General features: G+C 46.6%; 1 protein-coding gene across 3 annotated transcripts in view; it reads left to right on the forward strand.

The window, feature by feature from the left end:
* aqr (aquarius intron-binding spliceosomal factor) overlaps positions 1 to 16,159 on the forward strand; it is a 39,000-nt gene that overhangs the window by 8,734 nt on the left and 14,107 nt on the right. For all 3 annotated transcript variants that reach the window (XM_053845784.1, XM_053845786.1, XM_053845785.1), the window contains exons 15-29: positions 1,742 to 1,862; positions 2,390 to 2,531; positions 2,759 to 2,937; positions 3,441 to 3,608; positions 4,893 to 5,062; positions 5,860 to 6,101; positions 6,180 to 6,332; positions 6,489 to 6,558; positions 7,234 to 7,344; positions 7,972 to 8,081; positions 11,371 to 11,506; positions 11,894 to 12,103; positions 14,653 to 14,790; positions 14,849 to 14,920; positions 15,971 to 16,158. In XM_053845784.1, the coding sequence (XP_053701759.1) occupies positions 1,742 to 1,862; positions 2,390 to 2,531; positions 2,759 to 2,937; positions 3,441 to 3,608; positions 4,893 to 5,062; positions 5,860 to 6,101; positions 6,180 to 6,332; positions 6,489 to 6,558; positions 7,234 to 7,344; positions 7,972 to 8,081; positions 11,371 to 11,506; positions 11,894 to 12,103; positions 14,653 to 14,790; positions 14,849 to 14,920; positions 15,971 to 16,158 (2,210 nt within the window). The remainder of the gene's footprint in view (positions 1 to 1,741; positions 1,863 to 2,389; positions 2,532 to 2,758; positions 2,938 to 3,440; positions 3,609 to 4,892; positions 5,063 to 5,859; positions 6,102 to 6,179; positions 6,333 to 6,488; positions 6,559 to 7,233; positions 7,345 to 7,971; positions 8,082 to 11,370; positions 11,507 to 11,893; positions 12,104 to 14,652; positions 14,791 to 14,848; positions 14,921 to 15,970; position 16,159) is intronic.

Below are 16,159 nucleotides of genomic sequence, written 5' to 3' on the forward strand. Positions count from 1 at the left end.
TTGGTGAAGAATATTTATTGATGTTTGAAAGTGTCCTGTGTCCTCAATTGAAACTAAGATCTTCTTGCGTTGTTTAAATGGACAATCTGATCCTTTTGTTACACGATTTTGTTGAAGTAGCGAGAAGATTTCGGTGTAAAACTTTTTTCCCCGTATGCTTTGATGATTGGATTCAGTTTGAACACTCATGACTCACACAGTAGCGCTCCCTAGCTGTCCTGGACGACCCTCCTGTGGTGACCTCACTACCCATGTGAGTTCAAAAGGCACAACATCTTACAGACGCTCTATTTTTCCTCCACTTTTTTCCACGGTGACTTTGCTGAATACAAAAAAAAAAAAAACATTCACTGACTCAAGCCTTCCGAACAGCCACTTCTACACCGCCATGTTCTTTTACCAGTCCAGTCTCACCTGACATCTTGCAAGTTGCAAGAGTCTCATTTCATTGGTCAAAATTCTGTGACGCATGAGTGCTATGAAAAATGTGTCTGTAATGAACTTAAATTTCAAAGTTCACTCACTCATTGCTGCTTATACTGTGCTCTATCTTTCTCACAATGAGATCCAGCCCTTGTCAAGTATCTTTTCCCAGACTCGAAACAAAAATTAATGTTCTAACTAAGGCAAAAACTTTGCTCAGTTTTAGTAAATGTATACCTCAATGCAGTAAATGGTGTAGAAATAGTAGAAAGGGGATTAGGGAGAAGGGGTGGGTAATAAGAACTAAACTGCATAAAGTTGCCTAGAAAGTCATGGAAATATCTATAACAAAGTTGTGTCTCTGTTGGGTGATTTAAATTTCAAATTCAACCGTGGGTTATAGAAAGGACGTTGGAGGTCAGTGAGTCAGGGTCAAATCGATGGCCTGTTTTTATCTTCAGGGGTCATGTGAAGGACATGACTCTTCTCTAGCTTTAACTGTCTTTCATCAATCATCTGAAGCCAAAGTTGCAGTAACAGATACACTGTTGGCTCTGTGCTGCTGCGCTTGTTCTCCTGTAGAGCGCCTGACCTTGAACTCACACACAATCCCCACGCTCCCTCTGCTCCTTGTCGTCCCTCTCCAATTCTCCTCTAATCCCATTACCACTTGGTTTCTGCGTCTGAGAGTCGTAGGTTAAATTACCGACAGTGTTGATGAGATAAAGATGTTTTCATGTTCTTAAGAACCTCTTCAAGACCTGAGGTGGTTTGATTGAGCTTCCGCATCTCCCCCACCCCAGCACCATCGGGCCCCCAGGTCCCTCGCAGACGCACTTACCCTCTTCATCAAATCGGTGTTTGCAGTCTGTCCCCCCAGTTATTGCTAATGACCCGTGCTGGCTCCCGCCCCCTCTGCAGAGTGCTGGAGAGGAGATGTTTCCGAATTATCTGATTAGATTGGTTCCATGTTAGACGGCTCATTTGTTTGTGCCCCAGGTTGCCCCCGACAACCAGCATGTCCAATCTTATGACATTAATAGAAGAGTGCAACACTGCAGTATTTATGAAGTGGAACTGATGTTGGAGCAGCACTAATGTCCCCTAACATCCTGAAGCTTCTGAAGCGCACTTCATGGGATCTTATCTAGTGCTAGCTTCAATATTATATGGCATGTTTTTCTTTTGAGGACAAGTCATTTGTGGCGTCTGCAACATTTGTGATTTTGTTTGAGATTTTTGGGGTCTTTTTGGAAACATCATAGGGCCCCTTTAATCTGTATACCACTGACTGAATTCCAGGTGTTTCTCTTCACAGGTTTCCCGTCATGAGCGCAGGATCTCCCAGATTGAGCAGCTGAATCAGATGCCCCTTTACCCCACAGAGAAGATAATCTGGGATGAAAACATTGTTCCGACTGAGTACTACTCCGGTGAAGGTGCGTGTCAGTGAGCCTGTGGAATGGTCTCTCTCTCCCTCTGTCCTTCCTCTGCTGACCTAACAGTTCAAGGACTCCTATTCTTAGCCTGGATGAATGAATGTAGGGCTCCGCTTCTCTGTAACAACTCTAAAACACGTAGCACCACGCGAAAACTCATCCAACTTCAAAGAGGCTTGTTGCAGTGTCATTTTGCATTTTGTTGTTTGTGACTCTTGTTGTTATGTTTGCAAATGACTCTCATTATGGAGTCAGTTGCGAATGCTAACTGCAGACAGTTTAACTTTAGATGCTAACAGCTGTTTAACTTTCTTATAAGACAAGAAGAAAACCTCCTCTGATGTGCCAGACTTTGAGAGCAAATACACTTGTTTAGGGTCGTACATCTGGGTTTGGTCTCTAAGTATCTGGACCAAACAGGAGACAAGGCAGTCTCGGTCTGCACTGCAACAATTTCCAAATAGCTCTGGCGCGCGTTTGTAAATAGATTTTAAAATAACACCACCTGAAAGCAACTCATTCTCCAGGCTGCTTGGCGTTACCGAAGCTGAATCTCCAATTCCTGACTCTACACGACTACCTGCTGAGGAACTTCAACCTCTTCCGTCTCGAATCCACGTACGAGATCCGACAGGACATCGAGGATGTGGTGTATCGCATGAAGCCCTGGTAAGTGTTTGTCACTTCTGGAAAGCCTCTGTTGCAGTTATTAATTCAAAGGCTCTAACATTTGGTGAACCAAATTTGGAGCTCCAACAGTGTTCCCATTATGTCAAGAGATTTGGCGAGTCGCTTGTTGTTTTCAAAGTAAATAAGTAAACAGGCGCGCCGAGCGCTGCCCTACATCTGGCCGGGTCCCCCGCTGCGAACGTCTAACTTGTCGTTCCCGCTCGCAGGCAGTCGGAGTATGGCGGGGTGGTCTTCGGTGGCTGGGCCAGGATGGCTCAGGCCATCACTTCCTTTTCCATCGTGGAGGTGGCCAAACCAAACATCGGAGAGAGCTGGCCTGCCCGAGTCCGAGCGGACGTCAGCGTCAACCTCAGCGTTCAGGACCACATCAAGAATGAGTGGGAAGGTAGAGAGCAGCAAGTCTAATCTGAGTCATCCATGCATCCAATTTCACACCAGAACTCAAGTCCGACTTTGATGCGGAAATCTGCTTTTGTTGTTGCAGTAGCTGGTGGTGACAGGAGGAATATGTCTCTATTAATGGTGTGCAGTAATTGACAGAATCCATATGAGCTTTTGAAGCCTGCTGTTCCTCAAATTAATGTATGAGTTCAACATTGCTGTGTTTTTGGCCCTCTCTGCTCCTTTTGAAAGGTTTCACTGTAAATTTCCTCGTTATTCAGTGGCACAGACGAGTAACGGCGTGCTCCGATCCCGGTCGTATAATTAAAGCTTCATGTTTTAAAGATCAGGCCTGTGCTGACGCCGCACTTTTATCCACCGTGCGACTAATCTGTTCCACCAGTCACCTCCCGTAACCTCTCTATTTTCGTCCTCGTCTGGAACCAATCTTTCCTTTCCGCCTTTAATTGTGTCCCTCTAACCCCGGCTCCCCTCTTGATCCCGCAGGGCTGAGGAAGCACGACGTCTGCTTCCTGATCACGGTGAGGCCCACGCTGGTGTACGGCACGCGCTTCGACCGCCGCCAGTCCTTCGTGGACCAGACGGGCTTGGTGTACGTGAGGGGCTGCGAGGTGCAAGGGATGCTGGATGAGAAGGGACGTGTCATTGAAGAAGGTACACTCACACACAGCAGTCACGTTTCATCTGTCCTCCCACAAGACTTCACTTCTGATCCTCTGCACGGGGTCACAGCATGGTTGTCATGGTGACGGCCTCAGTTGGACCTGACCTGCTCACATTAACATGTCATTAACCTGAGGTCCTCGAGAACAACACCTCCCCCCTTCGGTTACCTGACACTCCTGGTGCGCTAAATTTGGACAGAATAAGCAACACCTTCGTTCCCAAACACAGCTGGAGGTCTGGAGTAGAGTCTTGACTTTGACGCTGACGAGTGAGAGCAGAAGTCTGCGGGCATACGAAAGTTAAATACACCCATAGTTTTTTTTGGGCGTTTGGGAGCCAAAACTCTCCGTATGGACAGATACATGAACAAGTGAGTCTCTGTATGTGAAGTTTTACTTATAAGCGAGTCGACATTTAGAAACAAGATCATTGACCTTTGTGAATCGATTCGCTACCATCTCCTCTGCGTCCACGAAGACTGGGAGCCTTTTGTTTTCAGCCTGATGAAATAAAATCCTCTCACCTCTGCTCTCATGTGTCATCCCGCTCTGGAGTTCCTCCACGGGAACGGGGATTACTGCATGACTGACAGGCCCTGAGATTTTGGATTATTCCCAGGGAAACAGTGAGGAGCAGCCAGTGCAGCTTCCAGACAATGTTCCTAGGTCCTTTGATGGCTCAGTGGGGCGAGAGAGTGACACTCAATCCTGTTGACCTTACATGTCTGTCTGCTCACACACACAAACATGGGCTGCACATTGAGGGGACCGTCAAATCCCTCTGCTAAAACCAGCCTGAGTGGAAGTTTTCCCTTCGACGCGGCGGCTTTTGTGAGTCAGAACAGCTGAGTGAGCAGTTAGACTTGGCATTGAGCGTCAATAAAAGGGAGACGAGGTTCAGCTTGTACCAGATTTGAATATTTGTTGTAGCACTGAATATTTATGACTCCAATTTTCCCAATATATCAGGGAACTTTTATTCTCTAGTAAAACATGACTCAGCATACTGAAGAGTGCAGCACAAATCTTTCGGTGTCTCTTAATTCAGTTCTCACGTGGACCGAGAAATAAATTTTTCCAGGTGACACTGGAACTCACTTACTTCAGAGACCTCAGTTTGTTGAGAAAACTTTCCAAACTCTCAGATGCTATACAAATAACAGCGCTCCAAATCCAGTTAAAAAGTAATATTAATCAGTATGGTTCACTTTCACTTTTCACTGACTGCGTTCATCTTCACATGCCTCCACTCCCTCCCCATCCTGTTTTGCAGGCCCTGAACCCAGACCCAAGCTACAAGGCGACACTAGGACATTCCGTGTGTGGCTCGACCCGAACCAGTACCAGCAGGACATGACCAGTAGCATCCAGTCGGGCACAGAGGACCCATACGAGACGTTCAGCATCCTCATGAGACGCAAGCCCAAGGAGAACAACTTCAAGGTTGGGATTGTCGTCGATGAGATCAGTCCTTCCTGTAAAGCCAACGCTTTATCGCTGGACCTTGAGCACCTGCGTCGCCCACACCTCCCCCTGAGTGATCTATCGCGCGTATTGCTCTCTCGAGGGAGTTGTCGCTGCAGGGTTGGGGCCGGGGCAAGTCTGAGATCACCTTCTACTCAAGGCCCTTTAATTGATCCCCTGTGAGAAACGTTTCCTGCCTGATGTTAATGTGCTTCGTCTGAAGAGAGGAGGTCCAATCTTATCTCCGCTAAAAACCACAATGAGAAGTGAATGGGATCCTTATGATTCAACTTGCTCAATGTTGCCTCCACCTCCATTTTTAAACCAGTAAAGGTGAAGTGCATGCTGCTGGGAGGTGAAGATTTTCTAAATGCAAACAAGTTATTTCCTGCTGTAGATCAGAAGATCTTGCAGGCCTGCAAATGGAAACTTTTGTCGTCTTCCATTATTCAGCTGCTGTTCCTCTTCATTATCTCCCCTCACACCAGCCCAGCTCTTCAGCACATGACGTTCGCTGACAGATGTTTAGTTGAAGTGTTTTTTATGTTGCGGAGGCACAGAGGAACTAACGGGTGTTCAAGAAACATTCGCCGGCATCTTTGAAGTTTGACAGCAACACATTTCCTTCACGCTGTTTGATCCACTGTCAGATAGCGTGCAGCTCATTAAAATGTAACTGACAGAACATTTCACATCGCAGCACCTTTCTTAGCGCTGATGTCGGACTTGAGATTTGATGTTTTCTTCCGCTCTGATCGATAACTGTCCTGTTGCAGGCCGTTCTGGAGACCATCAGGCACCTGATGAACACGGAGTGCGTGGTGCCCGACTGGCTCCATGACATCATCCTGGGCTATGGGGATCCAGGCAGCGCCCACTACTCTAAGATGCCCAATCAGATTCCCACGCTGGACTTCAACGACACCTTTCTGTCTCTGGAACATCTGCGCTCCTGCTTTCCTGGCCACACAGTTAAAGTGGCTGAGGAGAAGACGGAACTGCAGGTCCCACCATTCAGGTGAAGATCTTTCACTCAATCCTTGAGATGTCTTTCTGTTTGAAACGTTTCTGAATGCAACCATCTGCTCTCTTCCAGGATCAAGTTTCCCGTTAAAAATAACACTGATAAGGGGAAGAAGAGAAAAGCAGATGAAGAAGTGGAGGATCAAAAGGAGGAGGACAAGACTTTAATCGTGGAGCCTTATGTCACCCCGAATCGTGGGCCCTACCCCTACAGCCAGCCCAAAAGGTGAGCCAAGTTTTAGAAGGTGTTCGGCCTTTTTCGTTGCTCTCCGGACTCTTGAACTGCACTTGTCCTTCCTTCCATAAAATGTTACTGAACAAATGGGCTCTGCATTGTAGCGTCTGTCTCTGACTCCAAATCATGTCCCATGTCTCCTCACAGGAACACCATTCAATTCACACCCACCCAGATTGAGGCCATCCGGGCCGGAATGCAGCCGGGCCTTACCATGGTGAGTTCAGCTCAAGTTAGTGGGACTAAGCAGAGACTCCTGGAAGACAGTGACACACAGAAAATAAATGAGGAAACTTGGGTCCTCTTTTTTTTCTCCTGTCCTCAGAAGTCTGTCCTCTTTAAAAGTGCATCCCAAAGACGCTCCCCAGCAGGATGTTCTTTCGCTTCCTGTCTTTGTAGTCACCCATTTTTTAGTAGTCTCCTCTTAAGTACCACAAGAGTTGGCAAGTAGTGATCCACATGTGGCTCATTTCACCCGTTGCTGTTTTTGTTTGTTGGTCGGTGTCGGTGGTATCAGCTCACCGAGAAACTTGTGACCCCCCCTTCTCATCCCTCCCCTGCAGCCCTTTTTATCACAGCGCCACATGAAACGACACCCTCCCATTCCTCCTGGTTCTTTCATGTCACACAACAAGTGGAATTCTGGTGACTATTTTCAGCCCAAACGAGTCACCTGAGATCGCCCAAACCGCCGCTTCATGAATAGTGATGCAGTGAATTACAGCGGCTCACTAACTAGACTGATTTTCATGGTAACAAGCATCGTGCATCACCGCGGGGTTCATCCCAGTCCAGTCCATGCAAGCTGTCAGAAGCGCTCAACTCCCTCTGAAGCAATTGTGTGTTTCCCCCCCGAAAACTCAAAACTCTTCTCCTCTCATCCCTCGTCCAGGTTGTTGGACCACCTGGAACTGGAAAGACAGATGTTGCTGTTCAAATCATTTCCAATCTCTACCACAACTTTCCCGAGCAGAGGACGCTGATCGTCACGCACTCCAATCAGGTCACACACACACAGAGTTCACCAAACTTTCCCTTAACTACCGATGAAGAGGTTCAGATCGGCATGTTAATCAGCTGATGGTTTTCAAAGCCGGGGGCAGAATTAAAATCTCTCCAGTGCCCACGTCTTTTCTCTCGCTATTAAGTCATCAAAATGTCTTTAATCCTCCTAAAACTTGAGAGTGAAAATGGACTTTTATGACTCTCATTATTCCTCAATCGATGTTTCTTTCCAGCTACTTCTACAACCAGAGCCAAATGTTTGAACTAGTTCTTGCAACTTAACATCAAGACCTCCTCGTGGTTCGAAATCTTCTTATCTTCCCTCAACATGTTCAGACTCAAAGTCCTGTAAAAGTGTTAGAGGACTTCTGCCGAAAAACTGCTCTGAACACAGGCCGAGTGGTCAGCGAAATAAAAAATCTGGTCCTAAATGTAATAAAATATAAAGCTTTTATTGGTATTTAATTTAGCATTTTTAATTTAGATTTTTTTTCAACAAGATTTTAAGTTGTTTTGTTCACTATATTTCATGTTCTAAACAAATCATGGTTCCCGTGTATTAAATAATTCTTGGAAACTCTTAAATATAAAATATTCTGACATAAAATTTTCATACTCACATCAGGCTCTGAACCAGCTGTTTGAAAAGATCATGGCTCTGGACATCGATGAGCGTCATTTGCTGCGTCTGGGACACGGTGAAGAAGAGTTGGAGACTGAGAAGGACTTCAGCAGGTGAGGATGCGCACAAACAACATTGAATGTTTGATGTCAGACATTTACACATTAACAGCAACACAAAGTGCAATATTTCTCAAGTCCTGTTGGGAATGGTCTTCAGAATGATGCTGTGCTGATGTTATCATCTTCAATAACTGGACTGTTGCCAGGTAGATTTGGTTTGGCGTTTGGATGCTTTGTGCGCCTTGTGACAGGTTATCTTGCACTAACTGTAGCTTGGATAAGTTCCATGTTCTGCATCCATTCAGCAGATTACCTTCCCCTTTTGTTCATCTGTCTAACCAAGTGGATTTTAAGTGGAATCTGTTTCTTTGCCCGCAACAATTATTAAGTTGGAAAAAGTCTTCGAACGACTGGAGAATAGTCCTCAGGGGTCACACGTCTTTTTCAATTTTCGCCATTCCCTGTTAGTAAAACAATATAGACAATAGACTCACACTCGGCTTTTGAACGCATCGCCAGATCACCAGCGGGACCGGGTGTGTTGCTCAGACCCTCACGTCAATGAGGTGTCGATGCAACACCAGCTGCAGATTCAGCGCTAATCTCAACCAGCTCCTCATTTTCGCGGCGGTGACGGGGTTAATCCATCACTTCGGACTGTGTAATCAGATATCTGTGTTTGTCTTCAGCACAAGCGCTCGCTGACTTCATAAACACAGATTCCACGTCCACTGTGGAAATCAATAAACGTTCCAACACTCGCCCCAGTATTTGTATTTAGTTTTCACAATTCGATTAAGTCTATTGATCCTCCGCGCCGCTCTGAGGCCGTTCACAGAATTTAAACGCCAGGATCATTTTGAACATGTACGCTGGGTTGTTTTGTGTAAACCGCACGCACACATACAAGTAAGTGCAATGTTAAATGTCAGTCAGCAGCAAATACAAAAATCTAATTCCTTGTCCAAAATAATGACCACAGATTCAGGGGTCAGAGGTTAGAGAGGTCACATGGGCTATGCAGTGCTATCAGTCCCTAAATCTGATTAATGCTGAGGAAGGGCCATTCTTCTGATGATGACGGTGCGGTCGTTGTGTCAGGGTGTGAGGAAGAGCATAGCAACATTATTGTTGTCATTTCCCGCCGCCGGGACTCAACCGTTCCATGTCATGAATAATGCATCAGCACCAGGGAGCCGGAATAATCCACAGGAATTAATAAACAATTACATGAATAAATGACGGTGGATTTCTCTTTCTGGGGCAGAAAGCTCTCTGATATCGGTGACCACGCTTAGCCAGCGAGTTTTTGCAAGCATGGCTATGGAACATTATAGCAGTAGTTTGGACGTTGCCCGACTGCCTTGGTTACCAACTCTGGTGAATTATTCATCTGAAGAATTAAACGCTCATGTTTGATTCGGGCCGACATTGATTCTCCATGTCTGGTGGGCGGATTCCTTTGAGACTCCTCCTCTGGTCAAATGCCTGAAACGAATACGTCGCTCGCTCTTTTAAAACATTTACATGAAACATTCATATATTTCTTTAATAATAGACATTTTTATATAAAATCCCAAATGACCAGCAAGTTCTCTCCAGGTTTCCCCCCTCCCTCCTTTGTGTTTTGAGCACAAATGGCAGGCTTATGTGTAGCACTGTAACCAAAAAGATGGCTTCTCCTGTCTTACCACTGAATTGGGATCTCATTTGCACTTACACTTGGACACATTTACATTTTCTTTGATGCAAAACTTAACATTAGCGTTCAGAGAAGCCACCTTGAATTGCATACTTAAGAGTGTTGAGGAAATCCTGAAGTCGAGTGTCGTCACCAGGCTGGGTGTAACCGGGATTTTCCAAGCACAACTGGGAAGCCAATGCAGCTTCAGCGTCGTGCTGTATTAGCACAACGAAACAGGGAAACGGAGACATTGGTGCAGGCCGATGGCAAGAGTGCTGAAACAGCAGAGACCTGCCTACGCTGATTTACTGTGAAGTTAAAGGTCAAAATGTAATGTAAATTTAAGGCGGGTAAAGGAGGACACCCAAAATGAAGAGTAGTTTTTAATTGTGTTTTTGTAATATTGCTTTGAGTACAATGCATAAAATGTAAAACAATTTTGTTTCAAAATGGCTGCCAGTAATTTGCTCTGTATCTATAGTGCTTTAAATATCTCATGTACAGTGATACAGGGCTGAGTTTCCTTGCCTTTCCTCCATACTAACCATTCCAAATTTCCACGATGTTTTGCTGACTCATCTGATTTTGAAGTGAACCATATTTAGTGCCTGCTTAGAATCACCGGAGGGAGCACCGTGATCCCCAAATCCTTCACCCCCCCCCCCCCATCTTTTCTTTCACTCCGCGAGCCAACGCCGAGTTCCTGAATTCAAAAAGGCTTCATCACTGAATTTTAATGACTTGTGCTCCCGCTGCTCCGATTTAAAGTATCTGTACAGCCGACATTGTTAATTACCACCTTATCCATCTGTGGCAGCGAGCAAATTGCACCCTATAGCTTTCGCCACACTTCCACAAGAGGGGCGGGGTGGGGGAGGAGGGGCTGCGCAGCGTCTCCGAGTGTGAAGAGTCGTGGAAGCTGTTTGTTATAACATTGAATTATGCAGCAAGTCAGACGTGAGAGAGCGAGCTTGGGATTTAATGTTTCCTCCTCACGCGCGTGAGCGTCGGTGCACGGCCGCGTGTTCCCCAACACCACCGGGCCTCACGCGACTCCCTCCAGTTTTAATCAACATCCCCAACCAGATCCCAAATAGAAGGTGAAGGCTGCATTAATGGAGCCTGTGATGTCGCTTTCTTCACATTTCTGCACATCACAACAAATCCCGCCTCTTCTCTCCCCGCTCCGTTCACACACACACACACGCCGCTCGACTCTCCTGCTCCAGAGGTCGCACGCCTTCTTTGTCTAATTGTCTCTCTGCTAATTAGGCCCAGATCGTCTTTGAGTCGTCTGCTGAGTGGAGATCTTTCAGGCTAAAAATAGACCCTGCAATTACACTCCCCACTTCCTGCCCTGTTGACGAGGAGCTTGTTGAGCTCCTCGAACCTCGTCGGCTCCGCTCAGGTTTTTAGGAAGTTGGTTGCTGTGACACTGGGATTCTTATTCCACATCAGCTATACTTGCTTGAACGCCTTGTCACAAAGTTTGGAAACAGCCAGTAAAAGGCATGTCCGGTTTAAGTGACAAATAAATGGGGTTTTTTTCCTCCTCTGGTGACATTTAAGCTTATTTATTTGGTTTATTTTTACACTAAAGCGTCCTCCACACACGTCCAGATCGAACTGACTCAGGGCTGTCGCTTGTGTCTCCAGATATGGACGTGTCAATTATGTTCTTGCCCGTCGACTGGAGCTGCTGCAGGAGGTGGGCCGGTTGCAGGAGAGCCTGGATGTCCCCGGAGATGTCTCCTACACATGCGAGACGGCCGGACACTTCAACCTGTACCAGGTGAGTCGCTGAAGATACAGCAGCAGCTTTCAGGCACACATGTTCCATTTAAGGGGATCATGAGGGATGGTTAATGTTCCGTTCAGACGGATGGGTCGCGCAGAATTAGTCTCCATCCTCCAGCAAGCGCTTCTGCTTCTATAAACGGATGTTTAAGGACCTGAGAGGCGGCAGCGCAGTTCTGGTCTGAGCCGCTTTATTAAGTCCACAGCAGGAGTTTGTCTGCTGCCACGCTAGCGCTCTGTGTTTGTGCTCGAGGTGGAACACATCACAGACATTTTTTGGAAGAGCTTGTGAACAAGTTCAGAGCGATCAGAGTTTCTGTTACCGAAACAGGAGACAAAGTTGTGCAGCACTGAGCTCCTCTTCTCTCTCTCCCTTCTCCAGGTGATCTCGCGCTGGGAAGAATTCCAGAGCAAGGTCAAACCCAAGCAGGGCCAAACCGCGGAGGCGGGCACAGTGGCATCACACTTCCCCTTCCACAAGTACTTTTCCAACGCCCCCCAGCCCGTGTTCAAGGGCCGGTCTTACGAGGAGGACATGGACATCGCCGAGGGCTGCTACCGCCACATCAGGAAGATCTTCACCCAGCTGGAGGTGAGCGGGTGCTGTCTTTAATGAAACCAAACTCAAATGCGACTTGCCGCTCGGCAGCATTCTGCCCTCGTGCCTCTGAGCTACACTCTTCAAGACCGCACCAGCTGACTGAGCCCCAAATCACAACTTAATGAGTCATTATTAATTCATCACAGCGACTCTCATCGAAAATGTAGCTGAGCTGGCTGCTGGGCTTTTTTCTGCTCTCGTTGGCTTGGTTCCGCTTTCGTCGCTCATGACGGAAACTATCTGTTTTGCGTCTTTGAAAACACAACAGGAAGTCGAACATATTTTTCCTTTACGTGAGGCAGGTCTAGTTCTTTGGACTTTGCGGTGACACTTGAATTAAAGAAGCCTGGTTCAGATATGCGTGGTGGATAGTTGAAAACTGCTGGAGAGGAGGGAGATGAGGAGCACCTGGGGACAGAGGAGGAGGCTGGTCCCAAGCAGGATACTGGAATCAGAAAAGTCAACCAATTAAAAAAGGGCTGAGCCAAAAGACAAAGCTCTCTGTTAGTGGATTTCTATGCTCATCTGTGGCAGTCTTTCTTGTAGATAGAAGCTTAGTCATCCAGTAGTGACTCATAGTAGAACCAGCGGTTCTTCCTGAGAAGCCAGTTGAGGTGACTCAGGTGTCTAGAGATCTCACAGTTGCTTGTTTGCACTGCAATAAATGCACTGTCTCAAACAAGTTTGCTAGAAGAGTCTACTTAAAAAAAAATGAAATTAAGTCATTATACCAGAGAAAAAACAGACACCTCGCAGTCAAGTAGAAAATTGATCACTGCAGAAGGAAGGTCGACTGTCGACACGAAGGAGAAACCGACCATGTGTCCATGAAAGAAAAGCTGCAGCCGTTTGTCGCCGCTTGTGACGGAACGGCCCCAGACTCACGAGGCGATACTCACTCCGCCTCATCTCATGATTCTCTCCTTCTTATCTCCTTTCCTGTCCGAAGATGAAGCCTCCCCAAACTGTGCGCTGATCTTTGTTACTTCATATTTGTTTCCTCTCATAAACAGATGCCGCCGCTGCCTCGCAGAGCGGCGACGTCTCTATAGAGATAAGATTTATGGGAACCTCAGGAAGGTCTCTGAGAAAGCAATAAAGGAGTTATTGGCTGGAGGTAATATCCCAACATGTGTGGTGACCTTGATTTATCCGGCCGGCCCGTGATTCTCCGCAGCTCCTCCCTCCTCCCTCGGCCTCACCCATGCTGCAGTGAGAGCTCCACGCCCATTAAGAGGCTTCACTGTCTCTGCTGCAGCCCAGAAAACATCCGTCTGCTGATTCTGCTGTTCCGTGTTTTCAAATGTTGGAGCTGTCGTCTCAGTATTTTGGCAGAAGCGTCCAGCAGGGACGGCGACTCCTGGGGCTGTCTCTCCGGGTCCGTCTCTTTTTCTGCTGTCTCTCCATGTCGTTCCCCTGAAGAGGCTCAGTTTCGCCCTTCCATCCAGCCGGCAGCTGGAAATGGAGCTCGTCAATATTTTACAATCTGATCGGTTTTGATATTTGCGCTAAAAATAAACAGCCCATCAAATATTTACCGCCCCAGAGGCGACCACATTGATTTCTCCCACTGCTTCCAGTCACATCTGGAGCCACCATCACAGGCATAGTGTTGTCTAAATGTCTGGATTGTGTAGTTCATTGTCGTCTATTGAGTGAAACAGATTCACTCTGTCGGCTCTCTAAAGTGACCTGCTTCTCCAGTCTTCTACTGAAGACATCAAACGCTGTATTTGGTGAGGGTGAAGTCCACTAGAGGGCGATCATCTGGCGAAGCGTCCTTGTGGATTCAGAGCAATTCTTTGAAAGTTCCATTCAGGTGTTTGTCATTCTAAAGAGTGAACTTTCTGCTTTAGTTAATGAAGATCTCTGCATGACAGACGCCTCCTGTACAGCCCAGATGCAAATGTGTTTTTAATGAGCAAGAAAAGCCTGAGATTATTTTGACAATATATTTGCCGTGTCTCCTAATGACTTGTTTTTCGTTTTATTGACATTTGCCATCTCCACAGGAGTGTTGAAACAACTTCTTATTTCATTGTCTTCCTCTATAAAAGCTATTATTCTAGAAAATTTCTGTTTTATATTGAATTTTATTTATATATTTTATTTGTTCTCCATTTTCTTTTCAGATTTCATTCAAATGTCCTGTCTAAACTATGTAATCAAGTGAAATCCAATGCAATTGATAATTATAATAACTTTTAAATATATAATTTGTATATTTACTTTATAATATTGTTTGGGTTGATAGTAAAAATAACATTTTGTATGTCATGGTTTTCTTTCTTTGTGTTTCTTCTCTGTTATTTCTCACATAGCCCAAACGTAGGTTGCACTGTAGGAACTCACTGAGAATAACTACATTATCCATCACCTCACTCCACACCCATCCATCACGCTGACAGTCTGACCTCCAGAAAACAACTCTATAATACACTTCTCGCATGTTGTGCCACTCCAACTCTGGGATCCGAAGTTGACGTGGATAGATTTTTCAAGTCAAACCATCGTCTTCATCTCCTCTCTCTTTGTCCCAGGAGTTCCGGGCGTTTGAGCTGCTGCGCAGCGGACTGGACCGCTCTAAATACCTGCTGGTGAAGGAAGCCAAGATAATCGCCATGACCTGCACACATGCCGCTCTCAAGCGCCATGACCTGGTGGAGCTGGCCTTCAAGGTTTGTATCTGCAGAAGGCGGGAGGAGGTCTGTTGCTCAACTTCTTTTTCCTCCTTAGTATGACAATATCTTGATGGAGGAGGCGGCGCAGATCCTGGAGATTGAGACCTTCATCCCACTGCTGCTGCAGGTACAGGCACAGAATTTATTGAACTTGTCATCCCCAAGCATGTCAGTATGGATCTGAGTCAGACATGGACGAATGTGAGTCTACAGAACTAGTGCCCCACTCGACTATTTCAGGCTCTAAATGAAGTCTAAAATGAGACCTGAGACACTAACATGCTAAGGCTTGTGTTAACACCAACAACTACACGTCACTGTTAACACCAACCCATGACACAGCAGAATCCAGAACACACAACATCCTGCTGGTGTTTTCAAGGAACTCCATTTCAAAAGCTAGTAGCTCTCCGACAGCAACAGTGCTTCCAGTGTTCTCCTGCTGCTGTGCGGATGTGTGAGGGGCCAGCCTCTCTCTCTCTCTCTCTCTCTCTCTCTCTCTCTCTCCGCTGCTGCAGCTTCATTGCAAAAGACAAACCTGCTGACTTTTACTGAGAACCCTCTGGCACTAATTGCTGTACTTCCCAGAAGCGAGCACGCACCTGTCCCTCAGTGCTAACCGAGGCCTGACTGATGCGCTCCTGACGGACTATCGTTGCTTTATCACCAGCTGTTGTGCCCAACAGACCGAGAAACATCTATTTACCGATGAGATCATTTAGGCCATCAGCTGCTCTCATCGCAGCGTGTTTTCCACAAGTGTCACATCAGCAACTAGCCTCTGATTTACAGCGCGGCCGTGACTATTTTTCCCCGGGTCAAACCCACCACTTGTAATTACTGAAGTCTGTCAGCAGGACGACGACGTCGGTAAAGTAGCAGATCGACCCGTCGCGCATGGCTGAGCCCAGACTTCAGCGGAACTGTCCGCCGACTATTATAATCGACACGTTGTTATCCAAACAAAATGGGTCATTACGGTTTCAATCAGACAAAATGATGGCAAAAAAAAAACATCTTCGTCTATCTCACTGTCACTGACCAAGTTCTGGATGTGCGTGAGGGACCTAGTTGGGCCTAATCACATGACTTATACTCGAAGATGGTGCGGCAGAGTTGTGGTTGGTGTCGTGTATGCGGATGGAATTCTGTAGTTGACGGTTTAAATCTGCCTCAGAACCCTGAAGACGGCTACAGCCGGCTGAAGCGCTGGATCATGATCGGGGATCACCACCAGCTCCCACCTGTCATCAAGAACATGGCCTTCCAGAAGTACTCCAACATGGAGCAGTCACTTTTCACACGATTCGTGCGGCTGGGCGTTCCAACCATCGACCTGGACGCTCAGGGCCGAGCACGAGCCAGG

Source organism: Synchiropus splendidus, chromosome 16, assembly GCF_027744825.2.
Source record: "Synchiropus splendidus isolate RoL2022-P1 chromosome 16, RoL_Sspl_1.0, whole genome shotgun sequence".
NCBI lineage: Eukaryota > Metazoa > Chordata > Actinopteri > Syngnathiformes > Callionymidae > Synchiropus > Synchiropus splendidus.